Source organism: Chelonoidis abingdonii, chromosome 3 (assembly GCF_003597395.2).
Source record: "Chelonoidis abingdonii isolate Lonesome George chromosome 3, CheloAbing_2.0, whole genome shotgun sequence".
Taxonomy (NCBI): Eukaryota; Metazoa; Chordata; order Testudines; family Testudinidae; genus Chelonoidis; species Chelonoidis abingdonii.
In genome coordinates, this window is record NC_133771.1 from 106,515,049 (window position 1) to 106,537,915 (window position 22,867).

General features: G+C 39.3%; 1 protein-coding gene across 1 annotated transcript in view; it reads left to right on the top strand.

The window, feature by feature from the left end:
- The window catches only part of TBPL1 (TATA-box binding protein like 1), an 18,121-nt gene extending 620 nt beyond the window's left edge, over positions 1-17,501 (top strand). Inside the window, exons 2-7 of the mRNA XM_032785189.2 lie at positions 7,822-8,008; positions 9,380-9,462; positions 11,107-11,170; positions 13,219-13,322; positions 13,424-13,518; positions 16,954-17,501. Coding sequence (XP_032641080.1) covers positions 7,874-8,008; positions 9,380-9,462; positions 11,107-11,170; positions 13,219-13,322; positions 13,424-13,518; positions 16,954-17,033 — 561 coding nt within the window. The 5' untranslated portion in view covers positions 7,822-7,873 and the 3' untranslated portion in view covers positions 17,034-17,501. The remainder of the gene's footprint in view (positions 1-7,821; positions 8,009-9,379; positions 9,463-11,106; positions 11,171-13,218; positions 13,323-13,423; positions 13,519-16,953) is intronic.
- The last annotated feature ends 5,366 nt before the right edge of the window (positions 17,502-22,867 follow it).

Here is a 22,867-nt window from a genome sequence, read left to right on the forward strand (position 1 = left end):
CCCCCCCCCCCCCCCCCCCCGACTCCCTTCAAAGTCTGATTTTTTGTAAGTTCCTAAAATAACATTTGTTGGTTAGATTAACCCTTGGTGGTGACATGGTAAACTAGATAATGGAATCTATCCCAGGTGATCAGTGTTGTGAAATGGAAACTTTCAAATGATTTAGGCCTGAAATTTATGCTTTGTAGTTTAACAAAATTTAAGTAAAAATTTAACATTCATGTGTTTCAATGAAAAGATTTTGGTTAAGTTTAAAAAACAAATCATTGTTAAAAATGATTACTTACTTTTCTCTGTTTATGTTCATTTGTGTTTTGTACTTCATTCAGTTTGTCCCAAAACAAGAATCTAGTCAGTTTTACTTTTCGTTCAGATGCAGCGGCATAATCCAGCCTAAACATTGCAGCAACTACTACAAAGGAATATTTAACACAATTTTTATAAAAAGCTTTTGAAGCTATTTTTTTATATATTTAATGAAAATATGTCTATAAATAATAGGCTTTATAAGGTCTCCTTTCCTTCCAAAACCTAGATTGTCAGGAACTTTAGGTCCCCAATGTCCCTAACAAAAATATGGGTGGTGCATGTTAACAATGTTGTGCTGCTAAGTAAGTACTCTGTAAAAGGAAAAATGAACCTAGGAGCAACAGATCTTGGATGCAGTGAGTTTCCTAAACTGTGAACCTGTAGAGAATCACCAGCTCAAAAGAGGAAATATTTTCTTGGCAGTGGATACAAGCAATAATAGTTGTATGCAGCAGCACTTAAAGACCTCAGTAGGAACCAGTGCCGTACAAACACGCAGACTCTGGCCTAAAGGCTTACAATCTATAAAAACCAAAATAAACACAACACACCAAACACAAGGGAGGGAAATGAGATACAGTACAAACAAAATATTACTTAAGGCATTACGATGGCCATCTTTGCTCAGAGGAAGCAATTTTCCTCTGCCCAGCTTGACATCCATGTCTTGTGATGGTTCTGATTATTGAGAAACAAAATAACTATCATCTGGTATCCTTATGTATCTGGCTGACTGACAGTCATCTAATTAGGAAACTAAGAGGAACCACTGCATGACAACTCTGTGTGTGTGAAAAAAATTGTGATATACATATTACATATAGGCACACACAAACATACACCAGACCACCAATCTGGTGAAGGGAAAGGTTCATCCTCCTCTTCTAAAGTTTGTTTTTAGTGTGCAAGAAATTGGACTCTCAAATCATCTCCCCACTGAGACTATAGAGGCATTACACAAGTGCTACTGGAAGTCTTATGAGTAGGGTCCTACCAAATTCACAGTCCGTTTTGGTCAATTTAATGGACATAGGATTTTAAAAATCGTAAATTTCATGATTTCAGCTATTTAAATCTGAAATTTCACAGTGTTGTAATTGTAGGGGTCCTGACCCAAAAAGGAGTGGGGGGGGCGGTCACAAGATTACTGGATGTGGGGGGTTGTGGCACTGCTACCCTTACTTCAGTGCTGCTGCTGGCAGCGGCGCTGCCTTTAGAGCTGGGCTCCTGGCCAGCTGCTGCCACTCTTCAACTACCCAGCTCTGAAGGCAGAGCCGCTGCCAGCAGCAGCGCAGAAATAAGGATGGCAGAGAGCTTCTCAACCAACTAGTAAGCTATGCAGCTCTGAAATATTAGGAAACATCAATCCTTCACCAGCGCTGCATAGCTCATAGGTAGGACCCTACCGAATTCATGGCCATGAAAAATTCGTCAGACCATGAAATGTTATCTCCCCCATGAAATCTAGTCTCCCCTGTGAAATCTGTATAGTATAGGGCAGTGGTTCCCAAACTTGTTTTGCCAGTTGTGCAAGGAAAGCCCCTGGTTGGCCAGACCAGTTTGTTTACCTGCCGAGTCTGCAGGTTCGGCCGATCGTGGCTCCCAGTGGCCACAGTTTGCTGCTCCAGGCCAATGGGAGCTGCTGGAAGTGACGCGGGCCGAGGGGCGTACTGGCCCTAAGATTTGAGAGCTGCATATCTTACTAGTTGGTTGGGAAGCTCTCTGCCCAGAGTAGCTTCCCAACTTCCTGCCACAGGGCTAGAGGTTTAGGGAGTTTTTGTCGTTTGGTGGGGTTTTTTTTGTTGTTGTTTTTCCCTGTGGCAAGCTAACCTTTCCCTTAAATAAAACAGACTATTGTGAAGCCGACATCTGCATCCCCAAGGCTTACTCAGGCCAGGAATGTTTTTCTACTGAATTCAGACCGTCGTTATGTTTTAAGGAACACCTCAGCGTTTAGGTAAAATAATGTCCAAGTAGAACCTAAGTCTTCGTTTACAAAAGAAAGCAAACATAAAGCATTCGATTACAGCTTTATTTCTGTCATACAAAATAAATGTTGTAATTTTAATCATTTCATCACATGGATGTTGGTATAATAGACTGACAGTGCCATTCTTAGTTAACAGCCTATGAAAGCCCTAGTTCTGCATTCAGAGCTGCATGGGTGAACTCTGCAACTACACAGGGGTCTTTCCACACAGATCCAATTGTGGAGCTGAGGCCAAAGTGGCTTGCAGAGCAAGACTATTATCTCCATAAAAGTAAGTGTGTGTCATTTCCCTCATTAAAAGACTCTGGAAACACCATAAACCATGAGTAGTTATTCCCTCACATCAGCTAATTCCCTCGCAGTACTTTATAGCATCAATATGCTGAAAGACCTTACGGCTTGTCATCGGTACATCTATGACAGGTGTCCATGTATTACAGACTGGTTTGAAGTTTTATTAATTAATTGTTTCTAGCTATCTTAAGGTAGTAGCTTTATCAGTCAACGTAACGTCAGGCTAAGTGTTATTTAAAATGTTTCTGTGCATGTGCTACTAATATTTTAGGTTATTAAAAGTGAAAAACATAATATTGAATTTGCTTTCCCCAAAATAGGCCATTCACCTTTGGCATTTTTCTAAACTAGGACAATAAAAAGCACACTCACTAGTTCTTCTCAAGCACTGGCACAATGTTGCAATAGTCTTTAAGTTGACAGTATCTTTTTAATACTTTTAGGTAGGAAAGTTCATGAATAGAGCTAATCAGCAAAATCTAGTGGAATCTAATAGGGCAGATTTAGAAATTTGGCCCACAATAATAATTAATAAATAATAAATGCACAATTAGAACTGGAAAATTTGTTCCCATTCCTTTACAAGTATAGTTGCTACATCTGGAGTAATAATAGAAAGCCCTATAAAGCTGTTTGTTGAATGATCTCAAAAAATGCTTTACCAAAGGTAAATAAGCACTTTTATCCTCATTTTAAAGATAGAAAAGCTGAGGTACATTAAGTGATTTGCCCAAGGTCATATAGCAAGTCAGTGGCAGAGTTAGGGATAGCTATTAGAGGTGGATCATTGACTTCACTGGGATCAGGATTTTAACCTATCGTGTGCTGCCCCCTGTCTGGACCATGTTCACTGGACCATGCTGCCACTCAAATATGTTATGTATAATTTAAAGAACAGTTATATATAAACTCTGAATATATTTTTGTATCTTTCCTCTTGTTAAGATTCTTGTTTTGCCCTTTTCTTAAAAAGGAATAACTATGCAGCCGAATCTGTATTTCTGTCTTGAAGGACGGTGGCCCACCAAACTTCATTTCCCCGGAATCAAAATTTTCATTGTTCTCAGTATAATGTTATACTGTACTAAAATGAATGTCTGAAGATTTTGTTTTAGATTTCCTCCTTTATCCAACTTCTTGGACTGTTACTGAGACAGTGACAGCTCTCTCCCACCCCCTGCCTTTTACACCACAAAAGGGAACTCGCTTGTTTTGTTCAGTGTCATAAGATCATGTAATGAAAGACCTAATCATTATGCGTATGTAACAAAGGGTGAACAAGAACTCTAGCTATGAAATTCCTGACTCTTGTGGGTTCATATTCTGAAAAAAGCTGAAGTAATAATGTTTTGTATTAAATAGATTGTTCAACATGCTGCTGTTAATAACGGAACTTAAATCAGTATAAAACATCTGAAATAGTTTACTATGTAAACACGCAACACTGAAATATTAAATGTTCAAGTTTGTTTTTTTGTTTTTTTTTTTTTTCAACCAGTGGAGTGGAAGATGGTTTTCAGTCTTTTAGATTGGGCACAGATACTGCTTGTATAACAAATGTCACTTTTTACCAATAACTGTCACAAGCTGTAGACTACAATTATAAAGTGATAACTGGAAATTTCAAAATGAATTTTAACTATGTACTTTGCATCATCTGAGCTTTCAGGATACTACTGATGAAAATCGATGCATTACTGTTACAATTTAAAATATCAGCTTGCCAAAATCTGCACATTTAAATTGTTCTTTATGATATTCTTGCGGATGAAATCACTCTGATTGGCTGAACCCCACAGTATAGTAGTGTTCTTGCTGGGAATTTTCAGCTCCCACACTGAACTTGTGGATTGTCTGTTTTTGTAATCTCTCCACCCTGTACCCACTGTTCTTAACATCTTCTATCGTATAGCTGGCATTTACTTCTAAAATATGGGTATTTTGTGTTAAAGAGTTGGAGGCATCTTTCCGGAAAGCAGTTATATTATTTAACAGCAGCTGTGGTGTGGTTAAGTAAGCATTATACTGTAATAGGCCATCAAAAACAGACCTGATAGGGCATTAGTAAGCTTAGATATGTATAGTTCTCAGTAGAAAAATATTAATTACCATTTTTCTTTCTCCTCCACACTCGATATCATCTTCTGTTTGTTTCTTCTGTTCTTTCTTCCTATTTCTCACTATTCTTCTGCCTTTCCTTTGATTCTTTTACTCTCTTCCCACTGCCTCCTTTTTCTTCGGATAAGCCAAGAGCTATGACATAATGTTTCAGATATGGAGCCAGCTGCACAGTGAAATAGACAATGATCACACAGAAGCCAGTTCCATATGTAAAACACATCTGCATTTCAATGTGTCACTACTATATGATGGTTCTCTTTTGCTTCTGCTTCTCTTTTGTTATCCAGCTGTAGTCCTCCACTCAAGACGTGTCTGAGAACACTATTGGTCAGAAATTGTGGCAGGGTGCCATGTGGTAGGAGACCAAGAATGCATGGCAAATTAACATTAAAAAAGCTTAGGTGGAAAAGTTGATACTAACAATTTTGGTTTCCCTCTTGCTTATTTCTAATAAATATTTTGATCTTACCTCTGTATTTCATTTAGCAAGGGAGTATATATGATGGTCTCCTTTTACATGTGGCTGTTTCTCGTTTCGTGGCCTCCTGCTTTTTTGATAAAACAGATCAGCATAGAGAATTTATCTTAAGGCTGACTGCTTTTCTTTCATTATATTCTTTGCTGTTTGTTATGCTCATTCAGTATGAGGTGTTACGGGATTTTCAGCGAATGGATCAACAGTGATTTGATGTACTGTGGCTAAAGCTTACAAGGAGGTCACGGATTCCATGATTTTTTCGTTACCTCCATGACTTCAGGACTCGGGCTATCAGTCCTGGGCGGTGAGGCTCAGGCTACCATCTCTGCGCTGGGAGGCTCAGGCTTCCATTCATTTTTGTTTTTCCTGCGACCTATATGTGACTTTTGCTAAAAATAACCTTGACAAAATCTTAACCTTAACTGTGACCTCCATCTCTTGAGTTGTAGTCTGCTTTAGCTTTTGAATCTTTCCTTGCCAAATTCTTGCCCATTTTACCAGCTGGTAATATTTCAAGGATTTTCCTAACAAGCAGCATTAAAATTTTTACTTTTCTATACTGGTAAAAAGTTACGAAAATAAATTGCAGTGCTTCAGTGAGACCCTTAGTGTATGTCTACACTGCAGCTTGGAGCATGCTTCCCACTCAGATAGATAGACAGATATGTGCTAGCTCCACTCAAGCTAGGAGACTGAATAGCAGTGCGCACTTTGTGGCAGTGGCTAATCTCCTGAGCTCAGACACTCCTGATCTCCTGGGTCTGAGTTCAGTGGATCACATGCTAAAAATAGCAGTGGAGACATTGTTGTGGCACTGGCTAGTCATCTGATCTTGGACCTGGAGGGTTATGCATGCCTGGGCTCAGGTGATTATCCCATGCCACAATGGCAACACCGCAGTTATTAGCATACTAGCTCAAGCGGACCTAGCTTTTATCTGTCTTCTAGACTGGAAGGCCTGGTCCCAATTACAGCGTCGATATATCCTTAGATATATATCTTCTCTCTTCCTTCCCCTGCCTCCTCTCTGGTTTTGTGGGGGTCTTTTAGTTTTGTTTTTTGAAGCAAAGGAACTGACTTTCCTATCCAGTCTTAGGGAGGATAGGCACACGCTGGTAAAAATGACAAAAAACATTGATGCTGTCGTTGAATGGTTCTATTTGAATTTTAATTGTTAGTGGCAAAATTGTGTTGAAATAATTAGTTTAAAAAAAGAAATAACCAAGTCTGCACTGGGAAATGAACGTTGAGTGTATTACTAGTAGAGCACTTGAGCTCAGGGATGTTTCAGAGTTAATTTATTTTAGTTGCGTTGGACTGATTTTCACAAATGAGAAACTGAACAATCCTTAAGTATGACAGAAGTTGGTCCAATAAAAGATGTTACCTGACTCACCTTCTCTCTCTAATATGCTAGTATGTGTTATTTGTAGGAGAGAAGATTCTGAAGTAGTTTCTGGCATAGAACAGGAACTACTTTTAACCATCAAATGGTGAAAGTTTCTTCTCTTGTAGTCCAAACTACAGCCAAACTATGGCCCTCATTTGACCCATCTGACCATTTAATCTAGCCCTCAGCTCCCGCTTTGGAGCGGGGTTGGGGGTTTGTCCCAATCTAGCTCCCGCTTTGGAGCACGATTGAGGGCTTGCCCCGCTCCGCACAGTTCGCAGCCAACGGAGCTGCAGGGGTGGCGCCTGTGGACAGGACAGTGCGCAGAGCCATCTGGCCTGCACCTCGGAGCTGGAGGTGGGGGGCATGCTTCCGGGAGCTGCCTGGAGCCTGTACCCCTGGACACCCCCCGCACACCCCAATCCCCGCCACAGCCCTGATCTCCCTCCCGCCCTCCAAATCCCTCGGTCCCAGCTCAAAGCCTCCTCTTTTACCCCAAGCCCCCCAGTCCCACCCCAGAGCCCGCAGCCCTGTGCCCCAACAGCCTACCCCATCCCTGATCCCTAATCAAGTGCCTTTCCTCCCTGTTCATTCATGGCATTGACTATACACAAGAAAGCTAATTTAAGGATAAAAAATACTTTGAAAGTCTGTTTATTCTTTTAGTGTATGCATGTTTTATGCATATCTTATGGTTTCAAAGGCGAAGAGAAGGCTTATAGTTCCAAAGCGTAAACTTTGGCAAATATTTGATCCTTATATTTGGAATTAAAATTTCGTCCATGTAATCATCATTAATTGAAATAGTCAAGAGAAACAAACTTTTCCTTATGTCTAAATCTATCCTGCACTGATTTGAGGAAGGAATTGAGAAAAGGTTATCACTGGTAGGTGCTATAAAGCTTTTCCTTTGTTTCATAGAAATCCTAATTCATCTTCATATTCAGCTTTTAAAAATATTTTTGTTAGCTTATTTCTTTTTTTTTTTTTCAGTTTTTTATATAATTAGTTCTTTCATGACTATTTCTGATAAGTTGGTTTCACTGTATTAAAATGTGAGTTTGAATAAGCATTAGATTTCCTGTTTTCTGATATACAGGATGCAAAACATTGTGGTTAACACAGACTATAAATGAGTCAGAATGGCATAAAATTTATTCTGAAACATGAAACATGAAAGGGATGTTTTTAGACAACTGTGTGACACAGTATTTTTAATTGTATTGTTTTCTTTTTCAGAATGTGATCTTCATGGTATGCTGGTGGGGAATCTGAGTTTTCAACCACCCCAATGGATGCAGACAGTGATGTTGCATTGGACATTTTAATCACAAATGTAGTGTGTGTTTTTAGAACAAGATGTCATTTAAACTTGAGGAAGATTGCATTAGAAGGAGCAAATGTGATCTACAAGCGTGATGTTGGGGTAAGAAATTTAACATATCTCAAATGCCAAACTAGACTAACTTTTACACATGTTTATCAATTTAGAGCTCTGTCAATGTCCATATGGTGGGTATAGTTGGTAGTGTGAATTCCATAGTCAGTGTAGCAGAACTGTGTTTAGTATGGCTGGATTCTCATCTCTTTGACTTCTTCCAGTTTCTTTCTTGTTCAAGTTTGCCAGGCTTGTATCTGTTCTTTAATACTAAATTTAAGGAGACAAATATTGCATGCTTTGAAGCTATAAGAAATGTTGTGAAATTAAACCTGTGCAGTTTGTTTCTGGCACACTCACCTAATATTAAAATAAACAGGGAGAAGGATGAGTTTGGGTCATCTAATCCAGTGTTTCTCAAACTTTTTCATCCCAGGGATCAGCTTGCTGCCTTCCTAAACTGTGTCAGGGAAATTTCAGGGACCGGCACAAGTCCACGACTGGTTGTTGAAAAACACTGATCTAGTCTATCTTCCTATCCATGCAGGGCTAGTTGGGTTGACCAGAAAAATAGTCATTCTGACATGCCAAAAACTTGGCTTGAATCTTATTTATTTATATAGCCCCATATTGTAGATGTGCACATATCTGTGCAGGAATAAAGAAAGACACAGATCACTGCCTTGAGAAACTTAATCTAATGTGTACAGTTAGCTCCCATGTATAGGTAAGGGGAACAGCTTGTTAGAAAGGTATTATACAACCTTGTGTTTGTTAATTCTAGCATGGTCAAGCATGAGTGGTAGCAGGGAAGTGCTCAAGTGGTGATCAATGTTTTGAGTTGTGATTTTGAAGCAAAATAGTGAGGTGCTAGGTATACTGATGTAGGGAGGCTCTTCCAGGTATATGGGGTGAAAGAATGGGCAGCTTCGCAGGTTAGAGGAGGAGACAAACACAGTGAGAAATCAAGAGGGAATTAGCAGAGGAAGGATGCTTGGGGAAGCAAAAGAAAATGAGATCTGAAATGCAGACGAAGTGAAGTTGTGTAAAACTGCAGATGAGATCAAGTTTGAATTTGTGCAGAAGGAGACAATTAGTGGAAAGAGTCAGAGCAGTGATGTGGTCATAGTGACAGGAGAGGATGATTTTAGCACAATGCTACCAGCCTTAAGAGACTTTTTTTTTTTAAATAATTTCTGTTCACTTGAGCCGCCAGCTAACCTGTTGCTTTAATACTTGCTCGTTGGCTAAGATACTTCAGGTTTATTTTGTTTTCTGAGAAGTTGATATTGATTTAACTTCTGAAGGCAAGGAAGGAACAGTCCTCAAGGCTAAAATAGAATAAAGGAAGTATTTTATTGTTTTTTCAGTATGAAATCACACATACACTAAAACCTATTTTTCTTCTAATTCTTTCAGAAAGTATTAATGAAGCTTAGGAAACCTAGGATTACGGCCACAATTTGGTCCTCAGGAAAAGTTATTTGCACAGGAGCCACAAGGTAAATTTCCTCTTTTGTAGGAGAAGGAAAAAATTGTTCCTGGATGAATCTCTTGTATATGACATTGAAAAATACCACTTTATTGTCATGAAATCTATTGCATATATTATTGGCAGATCTGGTACAACCATCTATTATGAAGGTTGCATGACAGTTCCCATTATAAGAGCCTGTTTTCAGTTGCTTATAATTTTGCCAAACTTTAACCCTTTGGGCATAATTTTTTTGTGCTGAATGTCTGCTTCAGGCTGAATTTTTTTGACAATTTCAACAAAAACAGTTCACCCATTCATTCTGAGAATGACACTAGAGAAAAATACGTTTTACCTACATTTAAAAAAAAAAAGTCTGGCAACCTTTTGAAATACTCTAGCATCGCCATGCTTTGGAGCAATGACTTGAAATTGAAGTGTGGGGAAGTGGGGTACTTTGTGTCAGGGAAATATTCTTTGCTGTCCCTGTGAAAATCCATCCAAATTTCGCCAAGTTCTAAACCCTGGGGGGAAAAGAAAATCTCCATTTGCACATTCTCAGTAGAGGCTTCTTCAATTTTAGCCGGTGCATTCCCTGAAGAATTGGTCTGCACTTGGCATACTCCAGCCCAGAACTGAGCAGGACTGTCCCTGCAATTGCTGTGGGCTGTGCCAGGTCTGGGTCCTGGCACCTGAACTGGGAGCCTGTTTCTCTTGTGTTTTCCATGGCCGCCTGCTTGGGACCAGGCAGCGTGGAACAGGTCGCTGCCTGACTCCAATGCAGAGGGGACAAGGGACTAGATTGAGACAACAAACCGGAGAGAGGGAGACTGAAATTGCAGGTTGGTGGAGGGGAGGGGTGGAATCTGGGATTTGGGACTGGCTGGGCAAGGGGACTGAAATGAAGCAGGGTTCTACAGACAACAGTCTCCTTCAATACACAGATTTATCCCCGGAGCAGGTCCATTCTGTGAACTGAATGAAGCAAGGGTCCTGTGGAAGATATCGATTTGTGCAATTGAAGACTGTAACATAATACAGTGGTTCCCAAACTTTTTACTAAGACAACCCATCAAATGCATTTTGTCTTTATGGAGGGACTCACCATTAGCTCCCTCTTTCCCCTGCCTCCCTTTCTCAGCCCTCCAACTTCCTACTCCCCCAGCCCCCTGCTCAGCTCCTCCTAGTCCCCTTGCTCTTGCTTGCCTCAGCTGGCCCCTCTCTCTCTGCAGCTGGGCTGCAATCACTACCAGGCTGCTGACTGTCCAATTCTTGCTTCAGCTGCTTCCTCCATGCTGCTGCTCCCCAAATCCCTCTCCCTACACTGCTGCCTTCCAGGGGAAGTGAAAGTGCGGGTGGGGAGAGCACCTCTGGGCCACAAGTGACCCACCTAGATGCTTTCCAAGACTCACTGGTGGGTCAGGACCTGCTGTTTGGAAAACGCTGTCATAATGTATATGCCCAAGGGGGCTGATTTCATATGTACAGGCTACCTTAATGCTGGCACTTCTTCACTTGACTTTGCATTTTAATGTTTTTTTAATATAGTTTTTGGTGTGATTACAAATGTAATCACGTGAACATGTGTATGTATACGTCTTAAAATTTTAGTTTTATTGCAGCGGCTAACAGTAAAACTAGTTGCTTATTATTTCTCTCCTTTAAATTATAGTGAAGAAGAAGCTAAATTTGGTGCCAGACGATTAGCTCGTACTTTGCAGAAACTAGGTTTTCAGGTATTGATCCTTTGGTTAATCTCTTTTTGGGGTGAACAAATTTCTCTTGATATAGACTAGCATGTTTGGACCTTTCAAAACTGATGGTCAGCAGAAGAGGTGCTATAACAATTTCATAACCAGCATTTTCTCACTCAGATTCTCATTGTGTAGCAATGCAGGTTATCTGGAGATTGCATTTATTTTAGTATATTTGGGTCTCCCACATGGTAGTTCAGCATCATGCTTTCTTATCAGCTCATGAGCAGAAATTTGTTTCAGGAGATTGGGTAAATTAACCACCTGCATATATATATATAATGTCCTCCTTATATTCAAAATCTTTAAAAGGATTGCAATGAAGAAAAGTAGAAATTTGCCCCATCTATTTGCAAAATATGATGAATGGCATTTTCCCAGTGGATCTAGTTTTAGGATAGCCATTATGGTGAACAACTCCTAACTGCTACAAGTTTGATGTTTTTTTTTTTTTTTTTTTTTTTTTAATTAAACTAAAGCAAGTTGCTATAGTCTAGTTAGTCAGACTGTGCACCGGGACCAGAATTTACTCCTAACTTAGAACTTACAAAGTGGAACTCCTTCTTGCCTGAGCTTGGGTCAGTTACATCTACCAGTCAGTTGCAAGGTCTGCTACTGTGAGTGACTTAGGCGTGGCTGATAGAACCATTCAGTCTAGTGTTTGTTCTTTGAGCAGAAGGGCATGTAATGACGTTTGAGAGCTATCATGCAACCAGTTGCTCTAATTTAATTAAATAAACCATAAATTTACTATCAGGCAAGTAGCTAGACATCTGAGTGAAGATTCGAAAGTAAGAATGGCCTACTTCCAAGGTTGTTTAGCATGTAAAATGGCCACCAAATTTTTGAGGTGGGCAGTCAGCCCACAGCAACTCTTACTATCCTGAGTGCATTAAATCAAACTGAAAAACTGAGTTATGGGGCTATTAAGTATTGGATATCATGTGAAAGTGAAAATGGTGGAGCAGAATGTTGAATGAAGTCAAACGAAATATATACCCATGCAAAGCTTTAGTAATGGCTTTATAGGTAATAAACAGGTTCATTTTTGTGCAGAAACAGATTAATGTGGCTTAACTTTATTGTAAGAGTGAACGTTGTAGGCAGAGTACATGTTGATGTCTAATATTGCACAAGCATTTCAATTCTAAGGGGTCATTTTCATCTGCTTGTAATCTAATATTTAAAAATGAAATTTGGTAGACTGTTTCTCAGTATGCTATTTCTTTTTTTGCAATTTTTTTTTTTTTTTTTTTTTTTAATTCACCCCCTCCCCCTCCCCCTCCAAGTTTGAGCAAAAATGGTTCTTCATTGGTCATGTCTGAGTTAACAGTTTCAGGAAAATCTCCCACTATTGCACTGGCTTTGCTGATAATTCGCCACAGGCATTTTACCACCATATTGTAGCATTTTATGGCTGTGGATGGCTAAAAGTCTATTGGAAACCAACAGTTTAGCTTTTTGTTTCAAAAAGAAAAAGGAAATGGCTTTCTCTCTAGTAGCCACTGGAGAAACCAAACAAACAATTTTTCTCTCATTTTCTTTTTTATTCTTAACTGTGGGAGAAACTGTTAAATAAAACAATGATAAACTGTTAATATGGACGAATTATGTATCACCTTAGTGGGTTCTAGTAACATAACATGGGAAAGCTTGGTTTGTAATTTATTTTGGTGTTTCATAAATAATTTGGTTTAGTTAATTTTTAACTTAGTTACAAGTGTTTACTACAGTGATATAGACCATGCATGTTCATTCTAAATGTAATTGAATCTACATGAGAAGGCAATTGTGTGTTTGGGTGTTTTTTTTTTTGTTTTGTTTTGTTTTGTTAGACAAGTTATTGGATTACAAAGATAGTTCAGAACTAAGAAATTTACGCTAGTTCTGTTTTGATTCCTACTCTTATCAGTTTTGTGTTAAACACAGGGTTTTATTGGTTGAAATAATCAAATTATTGTCAGACGATATCTTTTCCATATCAGATATCATAACATTTCTCATTCTTGTTCTCTTTCTCTCTCCAAAAGGTAATTTTCACAGATTTTAAGGTTGTCAATGTTTTAGCGGTGTGCAACATGCCCTTTGAAATCAGATTGCCAGAATTTACGAAGAATAATAGACCTCATGCTAGGTACAGTAGGTCTTAAGAGAATTCTTATCTTTTTTCTTCAGTGTATCAGCTTTTTATTAGCAAATGTAGATGTGTCTTTGACAATCTTTTCTGTTTTCTAGTTATGAACCGGAGCTTCATCCTGCAGTGTGCTACAGAATAAAACCTCTCAGAGCTACCTTACAGATTTTTTCAACAGGAAGTATCACAGTAACGGGTACTTTATGATGCCAAAATAAATATTTAACTTACTTTCTTTCATGGGAGTTCAGTTAGACTTTCAAAGCAACAGAGAGACAGGCATGTGAGATTTCATTTGTACTTAATGCTGCCAGATAATTTGTCTTTCAGTGAAAATGCCTGAATAACTATGGGAGAATGTAAAACTCCCAGCAGATCAAATACGTTTGTTTTATACACGTGGATGTAGTCAGTTTCTGAGGAGATGAGGCATATGAGAAAACTGAGCTTATATACCAGAGACTGAGGATATTTGCTTGTTTAATTACAAATTCTAAAACTTTAACTTTCCTTCTCATTTTTCTTCTGTACAGTCTCATAAACTACTGCTGTTTAAGCAACAGTTCCTATCACAGGCATGCACCTTGAGACTAGAGAGGCACAGCCAGTATAAAATGGCAACATCATCCTGCGATCAACTACTAGGGGGTGTTAGAGATTGTCCTATTTCAGGTTTTGGTCCTAATGTATCAAATGCTTGGGTGAACATCCTCCTGCTTCTTTTGGATGGAACCATTACACATAACCGTGGCTGGAAACTTAAAATGAAACAAACAGCTAAATAGTTGTGTGGAAACTTCTTCCTAGATACCAGACATCTAATGGATTTTCTCAGTCATTGGAATGCTTTTGTTGACTTTGGTCCTGAAATTAAAATATTTATTTTATTTATTTATTTATTTTCTTGGAGGCTTTGTGCCACCTTTCCCATTTCCCTCTATTCCTACTTGGCATCTTCTGCCCCATATCTCAAGAAGGACTTTGCTGTGTTTCCCAGATATGTACAAACATCAGCTGAGAGCAAATACAACACCTGCTAAAATAGGGGGGGAAAACATGAATAAAAAAGATTCAAAATCTGTGGGAAATTAAAATAGAACTTCAACATTCATGATATGGAATTATCCCATACTAAATTTCTGTTGGTTGAAAATGACAGATAAGATATTGGTATCTAAAATAATTCTTTGGGACACTTGGATTGGGGGGATGGGATATGGGATCCTGACAAATATCTAACATTTTATAGAATACATTTCTTTTAACTGCAGTCATTATAGCTAAAACCCACAAATATCCAAATTGGAAACCTACCAAAAATGTAAATGTTCTAGCAAGCTAATTTGAACTAGTAACAGCCAAACATAGAAGAAAAATTACTTTTCAGATAAATAAGAAGCTTTAATGTTCCACAGAAATGCAGCCAACTTATTGAACTGTGATTTATCTATTTGTATTTCATAACTAAGAAACTCTATTAAAATTCAGGAGAAATACTTTTTTTTTTTAAAAAATGATGTGGGTGAGGACAGTTGCAGGTTCGATGAAGAGAGAAAAAGAAATGAGGAAGCTGGTGGAAGTGTCATCAATTCCAGCTTTTCTTCCCCTAAAATGTATTGGGTTTCCTCAGCTTCTGTCTCTCGTCTCTCCCTGTGCTAACCTCCACAATCCTCTGTCTTGCTGTGGAGGGTCCCTTCCAGGTCTTCAGCCTTGGGAGAATCACTACTATCCTTGCAAGACCCATTTACCTGCTCATGCTCTTTCTGCTTTCCACAGCCTGCTGGATGTTACTGGGCATTACTCTCTAGAACTTCATATTTCTGTGGTAGCAGACAAATTGGAGGGAGGTGCAGTGCATTCAGTAGTGCCTGCCTGGAAAGCAGAGTATGTGGATTGATAGACCTTGTATAATCCTCACAAGGTTTCAAAATAGGAGAACGATCCTCTTCCTGGTCCATTTTCTTATTTTCATAAATGTACAAAAAAGCACTAAAATAATGTCCTGAAATTTGCACATAAATAGGACATACAACAATTTGTGATCTCTTTAAAGATCATTACATTAGGAAGAAACTTCTAGAGTCCTCTTCTCCTTCCTGGTGAAACCATTAGTTCATTAAGTCGGGTATCATGTCTCTGACAGTGGTGAATAGCTGTGCTTTACAGGAAGGCACAAAACCCTCTGTAAATTCACTCATCCAAACTGGCAGTGTTATCCATGAGGCAGAAAGGGACCCCAGCAGTAATCAGTTTATGCCATGAAACGTATGACTTGATTACCCTGGTCCTAGTTTTCATTTATACAAATTTTATTAATAGTTTTAAAATTATGCAGGCCATTAAAAATTCAGCTATGATATTTGATGCTGACTTTGAGAGGCAGTGAATTATGTAAGTTGTCTGAAATATTATTGTCCTTATCTTTATTTTGCCTAAAAATACTGGCTGTTTTTCATTGGGTGACCCAGAAGTCTTTATGGATTGCAAAATTTTGAATAAATTAGGAGGGAAAAAAGAGTTAGAAAATAATTAGTTTTTCCACCTACACAATCCAAATACCTTTAGGAAGGACTTTTTAAAGGCATAAAGGGCAGGCACATTCCCAAATCTCCCCTTTAATCATCTTCATTGAGAAAGTCCACAGACAATATCGGGTCATCAAAAGTTGGCTATGCTCCTAAGTAAGGGCATGCTAGCATTTGATACAATTTTAGTTGTATTTTCTGCATTTTTTATTTTATTTTTTTTTAAATACTGCTGCAAATTAGGCAGACCGTTTTTACTGAGTCTCCAAAATAGTTTTCCTCCGAGGAAATCACAAGTTCACACGCTATTGGTGTAGTTGAAAAGTTGACTATTTTGGTCAGTACATCAGTAAGCTCCTATCCAAGATTAATTTCATTTATCATTCTGCTCAATCATTTGCAGCCTTCATAGTTTGTTACACAGAGACTTAGTGCCGTCAGCAGACCTTACCAACTCAGTCTCCATTTCTTTGTCCAAAGCATCAGTAAATCAGTTTAGATGATAAACTGAGGATGCTTCACATTGGAGGAGATAACCAGATCATAGGCTAAAGGTTGTGTCCTGAGGTTGATGGGAGAGGTATTCAATAAGCCAAACTACAAAGTTACAGACCATCAAGTTGTTGTTGTACTGAACTGTCTAATAACTGAGACATAGTTAGGTTAAAATAGTTTCCTTTGTTAACTCAGTGAAATGAGAAATTGAAGTGACCATCCTTTGCTGTGGGTACACAGGTTCTGAGCACAGTAGCAAATCAGAAGGCATATGGCATGCTTTCTAACCCCACTCTTTCTGGGATTCTTCTGTTCCAGTGTACTAGACAGTATATCATTTCTTTTGAGACAAAAGTGACAGGTATGGAGTTATTCATTTCTAATCTAGTCAACAACCGGTTCAAATGTCATTACAGGCTTTAGAGGTTGCATATCATTTTCTTCCTCTAAGTACTTAATAACTTTCTTGAATATGAAAAAAGGTGTGTCTACAGTGTAAAGTTGTGCCAGCTAATATATTCTGAAAGGTTTTTGAGGTACTGTTACGTTCTTGCCTTTTTAATGCCCTGACTTTTTCTCCCTCTTCTCTCCATTTTTTTTAAACGTCTCAGGGCCAAACGTAAAGGCTGTTGCCAGTGCAGTGGAACAGATTTACCCATTCGTGTTTGAAAGCAGGAAAGAAATTTTATAACTCACCACTTAATGGTTAGGTTCCCTAACCAAGCACCTTTAAAGACTGCTGCACATTGGACTAAAAGCAAAAAGGGAAAACTGGACCAACAATAGCTGAGGAAATACAGACTCTTTTACTTGTTCATTGCCGCAGTGTAAATTCCAGTCCCTTCAGATTTTATTTTGAACAGTGCTGTATTGTAAAAACAAAAGTTTACAAGATACGAAATTGCTGCTTTTAAAAAGACGTTCTATTTATTTTTGCAGTAATTTCTGTGTATTCATTAGCAAACTTGTCACGATGTGCACTACCTTTCAAACTTTTTTTTTTTTTTTTTTTTTTTTTTTTTAGTTTGAGCTTGTGTTTTATTTGTGAATAGTCTTTTACATTTTTGTATGCTGAATATTGGGCACCAAAGAAGCTGTAAAAGTTATCTTTTTCACTTGATGAATGTGCACAAATAAAAATTTGGAAAATCTCTCTTAATACCTGTTGTTATATTCCTTTTCTCATTTTCTATTACAATTAAAATTGTATAGTTGCAAATTAATTTGGAAACAATGTAAGTGTAGTCCCTTGCTGATACTTATGTTCCTACTTGTAGTGTGTATGTATAAAGTAATATGCAGAGGGCTAGACTGAAATCAGTGGTAGTTGCATACATGTATCAGAGGGCAGAAGTTAGTTTGTATTCTTAGTTTCTCTTAACTAAATGCCAGTTTTTAACGGTTTTCTTGCTGTCGTGTTGAAGGGAATATGCTTCTAAGCATAATGGCCGATGAGCTTTCATCTTTAGGTGATGGAAAAAGCTTACATTCTGAAGAAGCCTCAGTGGAAAAGACAAGCAACCCTTGTCTACTGGTTGGATGTGAAAAACGAGCCATCTCATGAGCTTGTTCCTGGTGACTGACCGTGAAGGAAAGATCATCTTCTTGGAGCTGAAGCGAAGCAATGTAATTACCATGCTATTTATGAAGGACTAACCAAGTCCTGTGTCATTGGTACTGCATAATAGTATTATCCTGACAAGAACTGCCAACAAGCAACAGAGCTTGGCTCTCGCATGTAATTTCATTGGTATTAATTTTGGACTTGAAAGCCAGTATTTATCCTCTTAATACATGCACATATGGAACACAGGAGGGGTGAATACTTAAAGTAAATGAAAACGTTACTTTTAAAAGTTACAGTAAATATGTATAAATGTATATATGTCTATTTTCCCATTTGAACCTTCAGAAATTAACACAAAATGCATATTTGGTGCTGCAGGTGGTATACAACCTTAACTCGAGTCATAAAAAATATACTGTGAACATCCGTAGTACGTGAAATCCATAAATGTGAAACAAAAATAAAGCACTCTAAAGAAATCATAGCTAAAGCACAGCAGCCTACCCTTTATCCTGTGTGTAGAGAAGAAATGGAAGGAGTTGGGAGCAGCCATTGTGTCTTCATGTGGAAATGGCAAAGGAAGGGAAACAAACAGTAAATATACAGTCAAGGTTGGTAGAGGAAAAGAATATCCAGCAGTGAAAAGGCAGAATAAATTACTGGTAGCCAAAGGCATTAAGTGAAATAAGAATGGTTTTTACAGTTATATCAATGAAGGTTGTACGTGAGGGTAGAGAGAGCATGTCTGGCCTTCAATAAATGTGAGAAACTAAACTGAGTCTAAAATCACTGAGAAATATTTTTAAAATGTATCTTTAAGCAACTGAAGAGAAATATGTCTGTACAGATGTTGGTTAAAAGGCAGTTAAAGGAATACTTGCAAACACAAATTGGCATGTTTGTATAATATCTTATGGATTCTACAGTGTCTTGAACCAGTGGGAGTTATTTGAAAAGTCATGGAGAACAACGGCGGTAACAAGATGAGGGAGGAAGTGGGAAGCAAATGTAGCCAATCTTGTTCATTACTGTTAAGTAAATGTGCCTAATAAAATTATGTATCAACTGTCTTAAGTATTTATATTGAATTTATCATACTAAGGAATTAAGCAGCTATGTATCTATCTGAAGTACTTATCTGTTCCTCATCACCATGGCATTTGAGTGCCTCACAATTCATATTTATCTTCACAACGCCCCTGTGAGCCAGAGGAGTGCTGTTATCCATATTTTGCAAATAAAGGGACTTATGCATGTAACTACCTCTTTAGGCACCTAAGTCTAACATTTAAATGCCACTGACATTCACAAAATCACTGCTCAGCTGCCACTTAACTCTGTAGGTTCTCAAGTCCCCACATACGGCAGTCTAAATTTTTGCCAGTAGGAAGGTACAGAGCTGTTTTGCTGCCACACCCGCCTTCCCACCACCATCTAATGAACTGGTGGGAGAAACCACATGTGATCCTCAGCAGAATTTGCAAATTTGGTTTTTCACCCACCCTGCCTGTGGGGCCCATTGGGTAGGTGTACTCAGAGCATTGCTAGCTCACACAAATTCCCAAAGTACCTTATAGCCTTGTCATCGGATACTTACCTGTGCTTGTGGGGAGACCCAGATTTGAATCCCCACTGCCTGATTTAGAGCAAAGACCTGAACCCAGGTCAACCAAATCCTAGGGGAGTACCCAAACTACCAGCTGCTTAGTATTTGGGATGGATTTCTCTGTTTCTCCTGTTGAAGATTTGTATAAATAGTTAACTATTGGAGAAGGGACTTGAATCCAATTGTCGCGCAGCCCATAGGAATACCCTAACCACTGGGCTATAAAATTAGTCTCTTGCATTTTGTTGTCCAGTGACTAATTATCCATCTTCAACAGAAGAGCATGATAGATACCCACATCAGAATTCTCCATAAGGTGGTCAGCACACTCACCTGGAATCAGGTAGACCTGGGTTCAAGTTGCTGCTCTATAGCAGAGCAGGTGAATACTGTAGCCACGGGGATATTGGCTATAATGGGATGAGGAGGCCAAATCCTAAGTGGACATAGGTTCCTACCTCCAACCTGTCACTCAGGTACTTAAGGCCCACCTCAATCAGAGTTAGTGCTGAGGTACCTTTGTGGTTCAGGGCCCTCAGTTCCACCCCTTTCCTCTGCATTTCACTGCTGGCTAGGCTAGACATCTCCCTGCTCAGCTTGTTGGCTTCTGAGCCTCCTCTTCTTAGGCACTTGACTCTACAATGTATAGGGAGCCTGAGTGCCTACCTTGGGGCTGTGAATTCCAGAAGATGGCAGAAGACCTAGGACTTAGGTGTTGGTTCATTTTGTGACTCTATCCCTAAATGACTTTCCCAGGGTCATACAGAGAACATGTGGCAGAGGAAGGACATGAACCTAGGACTCTCCTGTCCCAGGCTTTTGCCCTGATCACTGAACCAATTGTTCATTTTTGAAAAATAACTTATAGGGACAATTTTTGAACTCTAATTTCTGAAACAGTTTATGTAAAATGTGTCATTAAAGAAATACATGATGGTATCAAGTTTTTAGAGGAGCTGCATAGTTCACTTTCAAGTTCAGTGTGTGTGAGGAATGCAGCACTTCTGAATTCATGCTGATTTAGATAACAGGACAAAGAGCAGTAAATATGATGAGTTTCTAAAGACCAAAATCATGGTATAAAGGCTGGGTTGTGATCCTTCGGCCCTTAACTGCTGAAGGAGAGTTTGGGGTATGCAACTACAAGAGGTGGCCTTGCTTCTTTTGTATCAAATCATAAATCAATTGGGTGCAGTCAGTGAAATATTTCTGGATTTTTATTAAAATTAATTTGAGATAAAGATATTGGCTTGGATATTAGTGGTTACTTGGAGTGAAAGCTGCCTGATAAGAGTGTGAATGAAGGATAAAGAAACATAGTGATGTATCAAGATGGGGGGAGGGCATACGATGGGCTGCTGCAGTGATCCATATTTGTTTTATTTAATATCTTTATTAAAGATCTGGAAGAGAAGACAAAATGTGATAGTTAAATTTCCAGATAATTGCAAATTGGGAGGTTGTGTTAAGACAGAAATAATACAAAAGGCCCCTGTGATTAGATGTATAGATCCTTATCTTCCCCTCCACGTCCATCCCAAAAGGGACCCTACTTAGATGAACCATGGAGATGGAAATGCCAGTTCTGTGCCATCATTCATCATTCACTGTGACTTTGTGTAAATCCCCCTACAGGAGCTCCAGAGGGTTGGGACTGCATTGAGCTTTGCACAGTAAAAAGGAAAGCCAAAGTCTGCATTATCTCATTTTGGAGATGTTGGAAGTCCGGTTAGATAGCTGCAGCAAAGTTAATGGCGGCTTTGTGCTGGGACCCAGGGAATTTTTCTTTTTCTTTCAGCCAGGTGCCCGGTCAATGGGGAATGTGAGGTGAGACCTGGAGCACAAACATGTCCAGTCCTTCATGAGAATGGGTTGGGAGGTAACTGCCATGAGATTTCCTCAGCCAATTGTCTTTTTTTGTGGGAACACTTGCAGGATATAACACCAATATTCAGTGGCAGACATTTATTTAGAAAACAGAAGTGCTGTAAAGGACCAAGTGGTTGATAGTGGAAAGTAAATTACGTGAGATCCATAGAATGTAGTATGGTGGTAATAATAAACCAATACAGCTTTGGAGTCCCTGCATAGAGGCATCATGAAGATATAGAGGCACAAATCAGGAAGCTGACGGTCTCCTGCTAAATGCTATTGCTAAGACTGTACCAACTTAAGAATGCTGCATTTATTCCTGGGCACTTCTTAGTAATGGAAAGATGTTGACAAATTGGCAGCAAATCATCCATCAAGTAACAAGAATGATTGAAGGACTGGAGTGGATGACTTGTGAAAAAAGATAACTTGCCCAAAGCTGCCTGGCTGGAATACGATACTAATAATTCTCTGCAAGTGTAACCATGAAAGAGGGCTTAGAGGTCTGTCTGGGTAGAGCTCAGTGCAGGATCAGTGCCTGTCAGAGGCTAGCTGGCCCTTTAAGAAGTGCGGGGGAGCTCAGCTTCACCTGTGACGCAGCAACTATTCTCCTGCTGATCCTGACTTGGTGGCTTGATTGCAATTATTGGACAGCTGGGTAGGAAGGCTGACAGAGAGAGAGAGAGAGAGAGAGAGGGGGGGGGGGGGGGGGGGGGGGGGCACATCTAGAAGACTGAGTGTTCCCTCTCTTTGAACTAGGTCTGATAGAAGTTAGGTAGCAGGATAACTGGGAGAAAGCTGTAGGAGGGAGGTAGCTTCTGTGGTGGGCCTTGAAATAGGCATTAGAGTCTAAGAGAGGTAGCCTTGGGACTCCATGTTCAGCTAAAGAATGGCACCTACGGGAGTAATTTAAAAGGGATGAGAAATTGAGCCTGAGGGGGATAGAAGTGGTTTAAGTTCATGGTTTTAGTTGGAATTCTAGAGGGGACACCTGGAAGCCCCTTCCTTGAAAAAAGGGTGAACCTAGAGAGGCTGGGGAACATGGGAAGGTAGAGATGTTGTGAGGCTCTGAGACAAGGAGTGTAAGGATGACAGAGATCAGAGTCAGGGGCTGAAGACCTAACACAAGATCATTGAATAATTTATTGGTAGGACTTCCTATTACCTCTGGAAGAGGAGGGACTATAAGTGACCTGGCTAAAGAGCTGAGTCATGAGAAGATGCAGGCCACAGTAGGGCTGGAGTGGTGTTTGGCAGCAGGTTCAGGTGATGAGAGCCTGCTACCCCATCCTGAGCCATCAGGGGGTCTGCTGATTGGGAAGTCACTCTTCTCCAGTGCCAAAAAGATAAAAATGAGAAAACTAGTTGCACGCAGAAGCCCAGAGAACAGCTTCATATAAATAATAGAACACTGTTGCATTACATATGGCCCAAACCTTCTTTTCTAAAAGCATATTTGTGCAAATGTCTAGGAGCAACA